General features: G+C 41.6%; 1 protein-coding gene across 16 annotated transcripts in view; it reads right to left on the bottom strand.

Moving 5' to 3' along the window:
• Positions 1-17,351, bottom strand: part of Rufy3 (RUN and FYVE domain containing 3) — a 73,740-nt gene that overhangs the window by 2,973 nt on the left and 53,416 nt on the right. For 8 of the 16 annotated variants that reach the window (XM_031342947.1, XM_031342948.1, XM_031342949.1 and 5 more), the window contains 9 exons: positions 16,646-16,738; positions 14,552-14,635; positions 12,561-12,728; positions 11,169-11,266; positions 7,267-7,386; positions 5,906-6,002; positions 4,290-4,354; positions 1,491-1,518; positions 227-295 (listed from right to left, as the gene is read on the bottom strand). In XM_031342947.1, the coding sequence (XP_031198807.1) occupies positions 227-295; positions 1,491-1,518; positions 4,290-4,354; positions 5,906-6,002; positions 7,267-7,386; positions 11,169-11,266; positions 12,561-12,728; positions 14,552-14,635; positions 16,646-16,738 (822 nt within the window). Of the gene's footprint in view, positions 1-226; positions 296-1,490; positions 1,519-4,287; positions 4,355-5,905; positions 6,003-7,266; positions 7,407-7,606; positions 9,722-11,168; positions 11,267-12,560; positions 12,729-14,551; positions 14,636-16,645; positions 16,739-17,351 lie in introns of those variants that run through there. The other 8 variants (XM_031342956.1, XM_031342957.1, XM_031342958.1 and 5 more) reach the window with 3 other exon arrangements.

Here is a 17,351-nt window from a genome sequence, read left to right as displayed (position 1 = left end):
TTTTTAAAAAAAAAAAAAAGTAAAAACAAAATGACAAAGGTATGACTGTACTTTATAAATCAGTATTATTTGTTTCAAATGTACTTATTTGTATTTCTAATAAAGAATAAGTATCTTTATTCATGGTTTTCTAGACCATGCTTGGCACCATAATAAATAGCTAAGTCCTGTTTACTCTCTGCAGGGAGCTGGTGGTGCAGGCCATCTCTGTGAAGGGACCACTCACCTTTGTCAGGCTGTCGTCTTCCTGGCACAGCTGACACACCTGTGGCTTTTCAGAGAGTGAAGGCTGACCCTAAGACACACAGTAAGCCGTTATCCCTCTGAGCACATGGACAGGAGCACTTTGTAACACTTTTAGCTTCTAAAATCAGACAACATACTGAAGAAACAAATTGTATATCCTGTTACCTTAACTCTGAACTTTATTTATTTATTTATTTTTTATTTTTGTTTTCGAAACAGGGTTTCTCTGTATAGCCCTGGCTGTCCTGGAACTTACTCTGTAGACCAGGCTGGCCTCGAATTCAGAAACCCACTTGCCTCTGCCTCCCAAGTGCTGGGATTACCCAAATGCTGGGATTAAAGGCATGCACCACCACTGCCAGGCCCTGAACTTTATTTATAACAAGGAAGCTCAAGCATTCCTGACCTCCTCCTTGCTTCATTGCCTCAGTGAGCATGAAAACACTGGCTTCCTTTTAAATCTTACAAGGTGACCCACACATGTCTTTCTCATTGGGTTGCCATATTGTATTTTCAAGGTGTTTTACAATGGTTTCTCTAGGTTAAAAGTTTTTAAAAAGTTCAAAAGTGATCAAAAGGGGCTAGAGAGAATGCTCAGCTGTTAGGAGCACTGGCTGTTCTTCCACAGGACCTAGATTTGATTCCCAGCATCCATATGACAGTTTACAACTGTCCATAATTCCAGTTCCAGGGATTCTGATACCTTCTTCTGTTCTCTGTGGGCACCAAGCATGCATATGGTACACAGACATACATGCAGAACACCCATACACATAAAATAAAACAAAAACTAAAAAACCTTTTTAAAGTGACTAAAAAAAAAATCTTTTCCTCTCTGTTTTAGATAAGGGAAAATGAGAGGGGCAGTGAGTGGTTTTAGTGCCAGTTCATCAGAGGTGACATCACGTGGGAAATGAGAATCATTGTGGTTCTGTAAGTATCCTAAGCCAAGTGCTCTGGACTCCACCATGAGCCCCGATCACATTAGGATTCCCATTTACAAATCTGTTACAGTTTCCATCTCTTTTTTTTACCACCCAGAAAATAGTATTTTTGTCTTTCAACATGTCAAACATGTTTCCCAACATGTGCATGCTAGATTGCATGCTAGATTCTTAAGAAGATGCTACATAGAGGGCTGGGTCCTACTGTCTTCCTCCCAGGATACCTTGTTTCCTGGCTAGCCATGGCACACTAACTTTGTAATTGGGTGCAAGACATGTGAAAACACAAGTCTTTCTTACCTGTTCCTCTGTAGGGTGAGTCAGCATCCTGCAACAGAGAAAAAGGGTAGCAAGTATTACATTCCTGCTAAGTCCTTGATACATCTCAAGAAATCTCAAGACAGACACCTTAAACAAGCAATCCTCCATCCTATACATCGCTAGGAACAGCATAAGTATTAATTGGTCTCCAAGATTCTAGATATTTTAGTTAAATCTTTTACCAGACTCTATCTGATCCTTGATATACATTACAGTTCTGATTCAAATATATATGGTGCTATATTTTACCTTTCCTTTTTTACAACCTAGAAAATGCCATTTGCCTTATAATATGTAAAACATCAATAGCTCATTAACCATATATTTTTAAAGCTTTATTATATCTGATACTATGGGAATCTATGCTATGTATTTGTCTTCTTTCTTCAAATACTCTTAAGATGGAAGCTTTAGGAAATTAATCCAGGAAATAAATGACTCAGAGGTCCACAATGTCATAGAAATGAAAGAAAAAAAAAAGTAACCAGGAGCTGGGAGTGCTGGTGTACACCTTTAATTCCAGCACATAGGAGGCAGAAGCAGTTGCATCTCTGTGGGATGAACCCACCTTGTTCTGCATTCTAAGTTCTCCAACAGCCATGGCTATGGAGAAAGACTCTGCCTCAAAACTACATAACCAACACCAGCATGGCCGACACAGGCGACCTGTAAGCCACCTTGGTCTTCTCACCTGCAAAGGAGGATTTGGTGATTACATTTTTGTAATGGTAATTAAATCTGAAACCCAGTTCCTAAGCGGCAGAGCCGAGGTCCGAACTTGACATTTGATGGACATTCCTGATTCTTCTAGTAAATGACTGACTTAGCCTGAAAGGCCCTGGAAAGTTAATTTTACAGCCTTTCCTCTCTTGGTGCATCTCACTGCAGACCCACGCTATTAGATGGACTAGCATTTAGTCCTAGATTAAGCCATGTTCTTTGGGAGTACAATGAAAACATTTTTGGGATCGTTTTGACCTTGGAGGCAAGGAAGGGATACTTCAGACTAAGTACAGTCTGATTTATAATCATCTCTGGGCTGTATAGCTTACAACAGCTTTGCTCTGGAAAGAACCACCATACACTACAAGATTCCTGAAGGATAGATTTCCCCAAGTAGACGCTACATTGTTCTCTCAAACTGTTTTTTAGTGCTATTCCTTAAAAATGCTCTTAGGTATTAGTGCAATTTGAAATTCACAGCAAAACTGATGAAAAATCCATCCAGATTTCCCATACACTCTTGTACCCTACCTCCTGCCCACCTCCAACCCCCATGGTCAGCATACTGCCCCTCAGTGGTATCTGTAATACCGATAACCTATGCTGACTCTTGACCACGCATAGTCAATAAGTTAGAGTCACGCTGGGTAGTGACGGTAGTGGAGTGGCAGCACATGACTTTAATCCCAGGCAGACAAATTTCTAAGTGTGAGGCCAGCCTGGTCTACACAGTGAATTTTAGGATAGCCAGGGCTATCCAGAGAAACCCTGTCAAAAAACCAAACCAACCCAAGCCAAGGCCCTAACACCAGCAGTGTTGTAGCATGTGCAAAGATTATGGGGTACAGAGTAGTTTCACTGCCCTAATCGCCTGCTATGATCCACCTCATCACCATCTTCTTCCAATTCCCAGCAAACAGCGATTTCCTGGTTTTATTTTTCTAGAATGCTATATAGTTAGATCTCCTTTGTTGGTTACGCAGTAGCATTATAATGTTTTTCTCTAACACGGTAAAGTTACTGTTAAAAAGTCAGAGCCTATGCTTTTCCCTTTTGTTGTTTTTCATTGTGTAGCCCTGGCTGTCCTCAGTAGACCGGGCTGGCTCTAACTGGGACTAAAGGCGTGCACCACTACTGCCCAACAAACCTATGCTTTTTTTCCACCCCCAAGACAGGGTTTCTTTGTGTAGCCCTGGCTGTACTTGAATTCTCTATAGACCAGGCTGGCCCCAAACTCACAGAGCTCCACCTGCCTCTGCCTCCCGAGTGCTGGGATTAAAGGCGTGCGCCACCTTGCCCAGCACCTATGCTTTTCATAGTGAGCAGATCAGAAGAAAGTTAAGGGCTGGAGAGATGGCTCAGTGGTTAAGAGCACCGACTGCTCTTCCAAAGGTCATGAGTTCAAGTCCCAGCAACCACATGATGGCTCACAACCATCCATAATGAGATCTGATGCTCTCTTCTGGAGTGTCTGAAGACAGCTATAATGTACTTATATATAATAAATAAGTAAATCTTTGAAAAAAAAAAAAAAGAAAGTTAAGAAATAGGGATGGAGGCAAGGTGAGACCCTTAAGGGAAAGAAAAAAAATAAGGCATAAGAGAATGAGGATATTTACCTCAAACTTAGCAGGTATGTGGAAACAATCACACTAATGTTCATTTATAAACATAAGAACTATAGACTTTCATATTCTTTAGACCCCCAATTCAGTAAAAACTTATACACACACACATTTTTTTGACAGGGTATCAGTATAGCCTATGATGGCACTGAATTCGTCTCCGGCTTCACCTATCTAACGGCTGGGACTATAGGTATGAGGTATTACAGTCAACAGATACAATGTCTTTAAGGGATAATTTCAGGGGTTAATCATGGCAGAATCTGAGGACAGGCTGGTGCCCCCCTGTAATCCAGCTGGTATGTGGTGTGGTTTCCCTTTAATTGCCTTCTACTTCACAACTCAGTGGCTGTCCATCCGTAGCTCCATTCTGACCACTCCGAAATGACTTAATAGCTCAACAGCACTGCATGAAGAACATTACAAACACCTGCTGCTTTCTTCCAGTGGCTTCTTTAGTTTAACATTTTCCTCTTGAATTCTGTGCTTCCCATCCTGCCGAAAGACAATGATTCAATCACAAATTATTCCAGACCTAACCTGTGATAGCATCAGTTTCCTCCATAATGTCTCGGCTGGAGGAGAATGAGTGCTTTCCTTGCCTCCTCCTTCCTCTCTCTCCCTCCCTCCCTTTCTGTTTTAGAGAAAGGACTTAACTTTCAAAGCAGTTTTCGTATCCTCTACACCAAATAGTTATTAAATAATTTTGGTACAGTTTATAAGTAGATATTTCTGGAGCATTTTTTTTTATTTTCTGAAATTTAAACAAAATTGAAAGGAATGGCCTCTTCGGTGGACTAAGAGAAGTTGGTTCTTGGGAAAAGTATTCCTGTCTTGACTTTTCTCTGAAAAACTGGACAAACCCAGCACAGCTTATCCAACTAGTTGTATAGCTAGCCCCAGTGCCAAGGACTCCAGCCTGTACTCAAGTGAGTTTCCTGGTGGAAGGGCAATGGGCCCAGGCTGGTAAGGCAGTGTGGGTAGCTTTTAGGTCAACTTCTGTGAGAATATATATATATATATATATATATATATATATATACACGCACACACACATATACATATATGTGTGTGTGTATGTATATACACACATACACATACATACACACACATACCACTACCTGCTTGGAACTACTTCCCACCTACTCTCAAAAGTCTACCAAGTTCTTAGAGCAGTCAAGTATCAGGGAAGAGAAGTCTTATTTAGGGCAAACAAGACTGAGAACCTTACAGCCTGCTTGGCAAAGTACGGCCAGCCAGGCAGACCTCCTTCCACCCTTCAGATTCCCATGCACACAGCATGGCAGGTCTGCACAGTTCCACAGTAGTGCGTACAGTGTAACTACCTTCTGTTCACCACTCCTGTGTGCTGCAGCAAGTTAGCAGCTTGTTCTCTAGAAATTATAGAAGAATTCCCCATACTACTGTGTGTATTAATGCACCCAAAGGTGCTTGCTTCTCTGAATAGTAGTGTCTCATGCTTTTTACCCTGCATCATTTCCAGAGTTCGTCTGGTCCCATAGACGATCTTGTAGAATTGTGGCTGCTCACCCCTGCAGGGGTTACTGTTGTGTATAAAGTTCCATTCTGTTCTTTAACCATTCTACATGCCATTCCCTTCTGTAATTCTAGTTTCTTCTCTTTCTCAAAGGACCTCCTTGCATATATTCACACTGCAATCCACATGACATAGAGAGGCCCCAAGTCCAGAGCTGAGGAGATCCTGTTGAAGGGACTTGGGCCTGGGAGGTATTATTATACTAGATTACACATGTATTGGGACTCCGAGAAATCCATGTTTATTACGATACCAGACTAGTTCTACTAAACATCAAAGGAAAAGAGTCACTTTTCCAAACTGAGCCATATCACTTTAGAGGTCAGCTCAGGAGCCCGCTCTCCTCCGCTCCCAGCAGCCTGCTTTGCTGTCTGCAGACCGTAGACCACAGCAGCTAAGTATGTGGACTGCGAAAGACCCGCTGGACCCATCAAGCTAGCTCACAAAATTAAGTGGAATAGAGCAAGCAAGCAGAGAACACACATTACCATGTGCAGCTCCGGCCTCTGGGCCCCCTTCCCTGGGGTGCTCCTGTTTTGTGACTTCCTCTCCTTTTCTTGTTTCAGTTCTAACTCCAGCTGAGTCCTGGTTAGGCGGGAGAGGAGAGGATGAAAATTCTGATTGTATTCATATATTCTAAAGAATGCCAAGGTTTTCCCTTAAAGTTCAGCAATTCAGTTTTAATGCCTGAGAAAGTTCCCAGAAACATATGGACAACCCAGCAGTAAGACAGAGGAGCACAGTAGGACTACTGACTCCATTACACGTGAAACCAGTTTACTCTTTCTCTGGCAATTCAGAATGCATGGCAGGAGCACCCAGGTCCAGTATGTCAACTTTTACATTAATTCCTAACAGGGAGCTGCAGTTTCCTGGGTGAAAACATATGGACTACAAGAGAGGGAGAGCACTTTGAGTTTTAGTAAGATCACAGGAAAGGAGACTTTACATCTCTTAAATATTATCTGGCCAGTCTCCAGGCATCCTTAGTTCCACACAGCCCATCCCCAAGCCCGTTCAGTGTCCTTGGTAGCTTCGAGATTCACAGCCATACTTCTTTACTAGCAGTCAGAGATGGTCCAAGACAGTACTTAGGCTTTAGTAAGAGAAACAGGTTTTTAAAGGGACAGTGTAGCCATTTATTAGCTTAATAGTGTGAACTGCGACACTCTGAACCCCGCTAACCTGCCATTCTATCTGAAAGTAGGGCAATAACATGACCTATTAAAAGGACCGATGTTAAGACATTAGGAACATCAGCATGTGAAGTGTTCTGCAAAGTACACAACCCACTGGGCAGTGGTGGCACACACCTTTAATCCCAGCACTTGGGATACAGAGGCAGGCAGATTTCTGAGTTCGAGGCCAGAAAGGTCTACAGAGTGAGTTCCAGGACAGCCAGGGCTACAAAGAGAAACCCTGTCTTGAAGAAAACACACACACACACACACACACACACACACACACACACCCCAGGGTAGGAATGTAGAAGACATTAACCATTATCATTAACATTGTACTAGACATTAGTTACTATGTATTTGGGAACTTGGTCTCTAATTCTCTTTTTAATTCAGTTTTTGAAGACAAGAGGCTTTGGGATTCTCCTATCTCAGATGACATTTTAAGCCTTATCACCAGGTCCCGCAGCCAGTTCCTAATTATTTAATCATAGGGATGCTGAGTGGAGTTTGGAACTATTCCGACCTGTGAAGCTTTCTGAGTTCCACTGTTCATAAAGGACACTGGCAAGATCAAGCCAAGATGGCTCAAGACCTGACTCCCTCCTTGCTGTTTAGGTCTGCAGTACCCATCACAGCACCCCGCTGGCCAAGCTGCCCCTGCTCACCGCTGCCTGGTGAGCTTCTCCACTTCCAGCTGCAGACTGTTGATCTTGTCTCCGAAGTCCTGTTTGAAGAGCCGGTTGTCCAGCTCAGCAGACTGGCGGCCTCGCTCAGCCTGGCGCAATCTGGATGTGAGCCACATGAACTTGTGATAAAAAACAAAAGCCACGGTGGGGAGGAAGACTAAGTTCACAAACACAAAATAAAACAACCCAAGGAGGAAGGTATGGTGAGACAGAGGGGAAATATGCAGGACACGGGAAGAAATGATGAAGGGGAAAAAGATGGAGAAGAAACAAATTCTAAAGAAAACCAAGATGAAGGTGAAGCAGGCAGAAGAGAAGCTGGTTTTCTATTTTTTTTTTTATTCTAGTACTACAGTTTACAGCCATTAGATGATCAACAACAAGACATCACTTTTTGGAAATCCATATCCAGAGCCACCCTCAAGTACAGAGTAATTGATGTTGAAGCCAATGTCTTTCTTCCCTAACACTCTGGTACTTTATCTTTCTGTCTTCTACATCCAGCCGGAGCATGCAGGAGCAGCTCCCTCTCACATGGGATTATCACCATTTCCTGATCCTCCCTGTGCTGCGGGAAGCAGGAGGACAATCTGTAGCAACCCTTACCCAGGCTCCACCTTCCACAAGGACACGCTCTGGGAACGTCTGCCTGTCTCTTTCCTTTCCATTCCTATCAGGTGTTATGTGACCAAGCAGACAATTCAGCATTGGGGTTCCTAAGACTCCTGACCGTGTTCTCTGGAATATTCTCATGGATGCTTTCTTCTAAATGTCTTATAACTTTGCACCTATAAAGAATCATGTTTTAGAAGGTGAAATACTTGAGGCTTTTAATAATAGAATTTAGAGGCATGCTACGTTTAGTCTAACTTTTATTGATTTGATTATTCTTTTTAGATGCTCAGGTAAAAGGCAACTCATCACCATTAAAGGCTGATGAATGGCAGAATGCAGTAGGCGCTTTATTTATACAGGTGCAAAATTGTAAGAATTAAAATGAGTTCAGGGCCACAGGATCCTCCATGTAGTTGGCTCTAACACAGGCCTGTTGAGGACCTATAGAAACACATGAACTCTGGTGCACTCTTAATTCTGGTTTGCCAAGAAGGTAAAGATTTTGAAGAGCTGGAAGCAAAGGGGTTATCTCTGCCTCTCTCTTAGCACAGGCTATGCTACATGGGCATTGTGCGAATATCGCTGGATGGAGTAAAGGCTCATGTATATAAAAGCCTGCCTCCCCAAATCAAAAATAGTTTGTTTGTTTTCTTTTAAAAATGAAAGTATTTATAGAATTATTTACAATGTAGAGCCTAGAAAGGGTTAGATCTGTGGTCACTTAGAAAAGGCCCTGCTAATATTGCTTGTGGCTATTGAGGATCTTTATTTTGAAATTAAGCAATAATGCTAGTATATTATTTATTTCTCATTTGGAATTTTTTTTTTTTTTTTTAGTAACTAGATCAGTTTCCCAGAACATTTAGCAAACTCTCATTACAGAAAAAGTGATCGAAGCTCTTGGGCAAGTGCTCCAGGTAAGGACACCAGGAAGGACTACACTGTGGCCTCTTGGATTCCAGCAGGACTGCAGGGCAGATGTGAGCATTGTCCCTAAGTAGTAAATCGGATGTCAGAGAAGGGCAGAGGTAGAAGATGGTGGTGTTAAGGGGGGTTTCTCCAGCTTCCACGCTGTGATGTTAAGAGCTACCTAATCACTACTTTGTTTCTAAGTTCTAAAGAAATGTTAAGGGTGCTGATTTTCTTCTTGTCCAACATCACTAAGACAGAAATAAATTGCAAGCAATCTTGGTTACTGAGAACAGAACTGTAATGAAATACTAAATACTTATCTTGGGCTGGGGATTGATTAAACCTATAGAAGGCAAGAGAAGAGGGATCATGGACTAAGAGATAGAGCTACTTTAGAGGAGTTCTGGAGCGCCATTACACTGCAGAGAACAGGCTCACTGTGAGGACGGAGGCACACCTAGGATCACTAGCAAGCACACAAATACAGTGCTTCCATTCCCCAGGCTTCCTAAAAATGGTCTTTTGATTTACTGTTCAACTCAGAAATATTTCTCAAAGTTTATTTGGTATTTAATGAGGAATCCATACCAAAATTTCTAACTCTGGGGGCGGGAGGGAAATAACAGCAGCAACCACAACAAGGAAAGCCAACCTATATATCCACCTAGTGTTCTTAAGTCCAACAAACTCAGGTCAACTTTTGGTGATATTTTATATAGAATCGGAGCTTAGATGCAGGACTTTCAGATTGCTTCCTTCTATAGTCAATCTGTGACACCAGACTTGTGAGGTGACCGGCTACACCAGACTCGCGAGGCGACCGACTGCAAGCGTTTAATGGTGCTTTGGGATCAGTTTATTTGCTGCACTATTTAAGGTCTTTGCCTGTTTCACCAAATCTTTTTCACTTAATAAAATAAAAATAAAAATGAAAATGAGTTGGAAGGGTAATGAGAAAATGGATAAACAGGAAACAAAGACAGTAAGAGGTTAAGTCAGACAAGTCATTATTTTAGTTCTGTTGGCCTCAATGCCAAGTTAAAACTCACTGAGGAACAGTTTCAAACATTTCAAAAGCACAATTTATGAACATGGACATCACTTCATTAAATCATAAACATATCAGTGCTTATGAACAACCAATTGAATACTCTGCCATATAAATAGATTCTTTTTAAAAATCTATCAGTCACAGCAGTATCAATCACTCCAAAGGTTTCAACTTCATTTATAGATTTGTAATTCACTTTAGTATTAACATTAATAATATTCAGATACTCCCTCCCCGATTCCCAAAGAATCATCTGAAGCGAGCCACCTATCTCATTCATTCATTCATTCATGTCAATTTATGTCATGTACATTCCAGAACTGTGACAGAATGGAAAGGCTAACTAACTAACTAGAAGGAGCTCACTCTCAGACTCTATAGACTTCAAGGTGAGGTGCACAGAGAGAAATGCCAGGCAGGATGGACAGAGGTGGATATAAAGCACCATTTCTAGCTGGAAAGAGGCACCAGAGGAAGCCAAAGTCAGGTGGTGACATCTGAGCCCTCGTGTAAAAATGTATTCCAAGAAGGGAATGGGGAGGGAACACTCCTAACTGGTGGAACAATCAGAAAAGGGAAGAAAGGAAAGTGTGGAGGGCATGGTCGAAGTGTAGGAAGGGCGAGGAGCAGCTGTGAGAGGTAGAAATGTCGTGACATTGGCTGCTACATTGCACTGACATTGGAAGTCTCAAGAAAATGACGTATTTTGGGGAGAATTACAAGCATAGCTGAATAGGATCTAGCAGAAGATGAAACCTGCAGACTCCGTACGGGGAAGTCAGAGGAGAGACACACTGGAGGTGTTAGTGCAAGTCATACAACTACTCAGGAGAGAGACGAAGGGAGATGAGAGAATAGACAGTTACAGATGAGAGACAAAGGCGTGATCAATGCCTTTCAGAATCCCCACATCACCTAGTATAAAAACATTTAGAGACTTTAGTGATAAACGAAACTATACAATCACAAACAGTATTTAGAGAGGGTCTCACACTTTAACCAAGTCTAGCCTGAAACTCACTATATAAAGGCCATTTTTTTAAACTTAAAAAACTAATTAAAATATAACTACATAGTTTCTTGCCTTCCTTCTCCTTCCTCCAGCCTCTCCTGTGTCCCCCTTACTCACGCTCAAACTCAGGGCCTCTTTTCTTGTTGTTATACACACACATACACACACACACTCTCTCTCTCTCTGTCTCTCTCTCTCCCCACCCCCCTCACAGATAATACTTGACCCACACATCCGTTTTAGGCTGAGTAATTCTCAACACTTGCGTTGGTACAGAGACAGCACTTTTACCTTTGCTCCAGCTGCTTAATGGTGGCAGCCATCTGATTGGTCTTTTCTTCCAAGCGACTGTTTAATTCACTTTTTTGTTTCACTCCTAGATCTGAACTCTGTTAGAAAAGAATTACGAAGATTTATACTATGTTTTTTTTTTTTCTAAATCATAATGGCAAACAGGAAATAAATGGAAGTGCCCTCTACATTTCTCTATCAGTTAATTTCCAATTGAAAAAAGGAAACCAAGAAGCATTTTTGGTAAAATAAATATTGTTTGGTGAAGTTTGTGACATTATCAGAAGGTTCATGAATTTATCATGATCTAATGCAATTTACAATTCAGCTGACATACTGCAGAGGATAAGTTGTAGGATACAAACATTTATATTAAATTAAAAATATATTAAAATATGTGAAAGAAAAATGCAACATAAAAGTGGAAAGAGAGGAAGGACGGTAACAGGAAGAAACCAAGTGTCACATGCCCTCTCATGTGGAACCTAGACTTAAATATGTATTATTTATCCACAAAATAATACATATTATTTATATACAGAAAATAAAAATAAATATTTTTTAAAAAAGAAAAAAAAACCTTTATTTTGAGTTGTAGATAAGACTCAGTGGACAAGGGCACAGACTACTCTTGCAGAGGGCCTGAATTCGATTCCCAGCACACAGTTAGCAGCTCATGAACCCCTATACTTTGAGTTCTAGGGGATCTAATACCTTTGACCTCTGTGGACATCTGGACTCAAACATGCACACAGACATAAGAATAAAATAAAATTTAAAACAAGAGAGAAACTGCACTTTGAGGCTGTTAGTTAGAGTCTCTGTTGCTGTGATAAGATGCCATGGCCCAGAGCAACTTGGGAGAAAGAGGTTTATTTCACCTTCTCAGTCTATCATCAAGAGAAGTCAGAGCAGGAACCTGGAGGCAGACATTGAAGCGAGGCCATGGAGGAAGACTGTCCCTCCTGGCTTCTCAGACTGCTTTCTTATAGCCCAGGTGGCACCACTCAGAGTAAGCCAGGCCCTCGCCAGTCATCCATCAAGGAAATGGACCACAGATTTGCTCACAGGCCAATCTAGTTGGGGCATTTTTTTCAATTGAGGTTCCCTTTTCCAGAATGATGCTAGCTTGTGTCAAGTTGAAAAACTAGCCAGCCGGGGATGCTTTAAAAAGTGAAAAAAGAAAAACTATTTGATTCCCCTTTACTATGTGAAAGGTACCCAGGATTTTCAAGAAAAGCAGCAGAGAATGTTATGACGGTCTGAGTGTTAGTTTGTGGGCAGCTGGCTTCCTAAGAAGACATGGCTTTCTCCTGGTCTGTGAAGCGGCGTGCTGTGGGCAGCACCACGAGTTCCCAGCGCCAGCGGGCCTACTCCTTGTCTTGCACGGACCTGCAGCTTAAAGGCAAGCTCGTGCTTGAGAGCCCGGAGATCATCCAGCTGCTGCCGCAGAGACACCAGTGCATCCTGCTTCTCACAGACATCCTTCTCCAGCATCTTCATAGCCAGTTCCATCTCCTGCCTCATGCTGATCTGCAGCTCCAGCTCCTTTTCAACATCCTGTCCCAAAGACAAATAAACTGCTTGGACTCCCTCCTCAATTAAGTAAATGCCATATATTTGACAAGAAAGGGTAGATGAGAACCCTCTGTGCTGACTTTTTGGCAGAAGCCTCAAAGGGTATTTAAGGCAGGTGGATTTCTGAGTTTGAGGACAGCCTGGTCTACAGAGTGAGTTCCAGGACAGCCAGGGCTACACAGAGAAACCCTGCCTCAAAGAACCAAAAAAAAAAAAAAAAAAGCTACCTCATGCTGGCATTATTCCTAGGATACTTCTTATAGAAAACATTTTAATACCTAATTACAAACATAAGACAGTAAATGTGTGTTATTTTAAGCACATTAAGAAGGTTGAATTTTCAGAAAATCTGAGTTTCTGTCACGTACTCTTAAGTTGAGGTAACTTCTTAGTACAGATTAAACCATCCCTAATTTTCAACTTTCCACATCCTTAGAGATACAGAAGAGCTTTTAGCAGGGTTCTGTGGTTTTGCATATTATCTGACTTTCAGAAGCTAAATGTAAATACTAAGATTACTAATATTAATAATCTATTATAGGAATAGTATTCCTTCTTAGAAATAATTATAAATATATTTATGAGTTACATATACACATATCTATACATGCATATATATTTTAATTTCTTAAACAATCTAAAGCCCAGTACTGGATAATTTTTCTATTTATGTCTAAGATGAAGAATAAATTCAGATATAAAGCTAAAATTAAAGTATCATTCTCAGGGCTAGAGAAATGGCTCAGTGGCTAAGAGCACTGTCTGTTCTTCTAGAAGTTCTGAGTTCAATTCCCAGTAACCACATGGTGGCTCACAACCATCTGTAAGGAGATTTGATGCCCTCTTCTGGTGTGGATGAAGACAGAGTAGTCATATACATAAAGTAAACAGATGAGTCTTTTTAAAAGTATAATTCTCTGGGCAGTGGTGGGGCAAGCCTTTAATCTCAGCAGAGGCAGCAGATCTGTGAGTTTGAGGTTGCACAGAGAAACCCCTTCTCAAAGAAGAACCGAAAAAAGAGTGCTAGTCTCTGACCTATGATTAGCAAGGGGAAAATCCTTTATATGCAGGGCTGAACTGTGATTATATGCAGGGCTGAACTGTGAGGACTGCATAGGTAAAAAGTCTGAGCAGAGGGACAGGAGAGATGGCTCAGCAGTTAAGAGCAGTGGCTACTCTTCCAGAGGTCCTGAGTTCAATTCCTAGCAACCACATGGCAGCTCACAACCATCTGCAACTCCAGTTCCGGGGAGTCCGATACTCTCAAACTCCAATGTACATAAAGTAAAAATAAATAAATTTAAAAAACAAGCCTGAGAAGAATACCACGGTACACTCCTGTGATCCCTGAGGATTATAGACAGGAGGATCGAAAGTCTGAGGCCAGCCTGGGCTTCACAGCAAGACCCAGTCACACACAAACAACATTCTATACACCCAGTGTTCCTATACTCCACACTAAAAATGAAAGGATACAGATTGACAGAATTGCTGTTGAAAATACTCAGGATGCAAACTCAGAACAATTTATTGGGAATAGGGGTTAAGAAGAGCTGGGCATGGTGGCACACCTTAATCCCAGCACCCCACAGGCAGAGGAAGGCCAGTCAGCCACACATCAACAAGACCCTGTCTCCAAAAAAAAAAAAAAAAAAAAGTGTGTGGGCAGGGGCAAAAAATAGTTTTACAGGATTTGTAAAATGGGAGAGCATGACGACTTAGAGCCTGGGCTTGCTCTCTCAGATGAAGCCTCCCAGAGCCCAACCGTCTCATGTGGCCCAGCCACTAGAACTTAGGGAATTTACCAATCGTAACTGTGTCTCCTCTTTTAGATGCTTTCTGGCTTCACTCAGCGCTTGCCCTTCTGCACTTCTGTCTTGCTTAGTACCCTTGAAAAGATAAATAAGAGTACATATTTAAGGACTTAAAACTCTATATCAAATTAGCAGATACAACCAAGAAACTCAAATTGAGTATTTTTAATAGTTATGTTGAATTGAGGAGTTGCTGTATCCTTAGTTAAGACCCTAAAATGCGTAACCAAAATAGGTGATGGAGTTCCCCAAATCAGTCCTGGAAAATATTATCGTGGCTCTGTGTGGTGGCACACACATACACACACACACACACACACACAGTGCAGGTGGTAGAGTGGGGCTTGGCTTGCATTCAATCTCTAGCACCTCATAAACCGGGAAACAGTGGCTCATATCTTGGCGCTTGGGAAGTGGAAGCAGGAAGATTAGGAGTTGAAAGCCATCCTTGGTTATATACCAAGTCCAAGGCCAGCCTGGGTTACATAAGGCCATGGCTTAAACAAAAAAAGCAAAACAATATCAAAACAAAACATAAACTCTGATATGGTATTCAGTGCAAAATATGGGTTGGTTCAGAGGTACTATATTCTTTGTCCAGAGAGCTTACATGCACTATCTTCGTCTCTCCAGAGATCATAGCTAAAGGAAATACACCACCAAATAGAATTTTCTGAGTATTTAGCTGTTTGGTGATGTTCATGATTAAAGTCAAATACTAATATTTGAATCATAGGAAACTGCTTTTATCCTGTTTACACCTCTTTAAGAACACTAGCAGGAGCAAGGAAAGGTGCCAGTGAAACCACAGGACAAACAAACGATCCTACACTCATGGCTGATAGAAGATCTACCAATTAGAATATCCCCCTGAAGTAGTGCTGTCATAACTTAGAAAAATTATAGAACCAACCCATTGGAAGGCCTAAGGGCATTACTTTATGCTCCCTAAGGCTGAACATGAGAATGCTCTCTTGTAAGTCCAGTACTTGGGAGGCAGGGGCAAGAGTTTGAGGTCAATCCTGGTCACACCATGAGCCTCTATCTCCAAGAATAACATCAAAAATAAAGTAAGATGGAACTGAGCAATGTAAAATAGGTTTGCAAAACTACACTGTTTAAAAGCTTGGTCCTTGCTGGGTGGTGGTGGAGCATGCCTTTAATTCCAGCACTTGGGAGGCAGAGGCAGGCGGATTTCTGAGTTCGAGGCCAGCCTGGTGAGTTCCAGGACAGCCAGGGCTACACAGAGAAACCCTGTCTCAAAAACAAAAACAAAAACAAAAACAAAAAGCTTGGTCCTTGGCTAGGCAGTGGTGCTGTGCACTTTTAATCCCAGCACTGGGGAGGCAGAGGAAGGCTGAACTCTGAGTTCAAGGCCCGCCTGGTCTACACAGAAAGGGCTACACAGAGAAACCCTTGAAAAAAAGTGAAACAAACATCAATGAACTCAGTCTTGAAGGTATTTAGAAAATTCATTTACATGCTGACTCTTTCCTACTGACAACAGATAAAAGGTTATACTCACTTTTAAGGAGTAGCTGTAGAAAAATAATGGTATATTTCTTATCACAGTTAAAAATACGCATGCTTCGCCTGCATGTATGTCTGTGCACACTTGTGCACCTTGTGCCCCCAAAGGGCAGAAGAGGAAACTGGATGTCACAGAACTGAACTGTAGTTACAGATATCGGGGTGACCTGCCATGTGGGAGCTGAGAATTGAACCCAGGGCCTCTGGAAGAGCAACAAGTTTCTTAATTACTGAGCCGTCTCTCCAGTTCCATTATTAAGATTTTAACCACTGATCACAGTACAAACCATTAGCGCACACAAACAAGAACTTGCATTAGTCTTTCCTGGCTTAGCCACTGCAGTCTCTAAACAAACGTAAGCAGCGGTGATGCCTTGGAGCTGTCGAAGAGCAAAGGGCGAGAAGCTCTGTGAGCTGTGCCCTGTTCTCAGCTACACACAGTAAAGAGTAAGCTTGCTATCCAACAGGGCCCCGGAGCCCAGCATACACTCCTCCCTGTGGCTTACACAGAGTCCTTCCTCTCCACCAACGTCTTAAGATCCGCTAAGGATTTACCTTTCGATTGGATTCCAGCAGATAGGAGCTTTCTTCTTTAACTCGTTCCATTTCTTCTTGTAAGGTAATGATTCTGTTGTTGGCAACGGCAAGCTGTTGACCAAAATTAAAAAACAAAACAAAACAACTTTTATTCCTTTATTAAATAGGCTAATTTATGATCTGCTAAGACATAATTTTCAGGCTTGACTATTCTTAGGACTCTACAGCTAAGGGAAGCTATCTACCACCCACTAAAATTTTCCTTATCACCTAGATATGTGGTGAACACCTGTAACTCCAGCATTCTGAAGGCTAGGGCTACTAAGTTCTCTGTAGCTTCAGCTACAAAATGGGATTCTGTCTCAGAAAAATAATTGTCCTAATGAGGAATATAGGAGAAATATCTTTCAAGTAGGTAAAATAAAAATAAAAATCACCTGATATTGCTTCTTTAAATGGGAATATGTTATTTTATGTGTGTGCATAGCTGCACGAATCTGAGTGTGTGCCTGTGTTGTGTTTGTGTCTTGTGTGCATGGAGCACAGGCCAAAGGTTCATATTGGGAATCTTCCTTGAGGTCTCTCTCCCTTACTTTTTTTTTTTAAAGTTTATTTATTTATTATATATAAGTTCACTATAGCTGTCTTCAGACACACCAGAAGAGGGCATCAGATCTCATTTCAGATGGTTGTGAGCCACCATATGGTTGCTGGGATTTGAACT

This window comes from Mastomys coucha, unplaced genomic scaffold, assembly GCF_008632895.1.
Source record: "Mastomys coucha isolate ucsf_1 unplaced genomic scaffold, UCSF_Mcou_1 pScaffold22, whole genome shotgun sequence".
Lineage (NCBI taxonomy): Eukaryota > Metazoa > Chordata > Mammalia > Rodentia > Muridae > Mastomys > Mastomys coucha.
The sequence above is the reverse complement of the archived record's forward strand: the minus strand, read 5'-3'. Positions and strand labels throughout refer to the sequence as shown.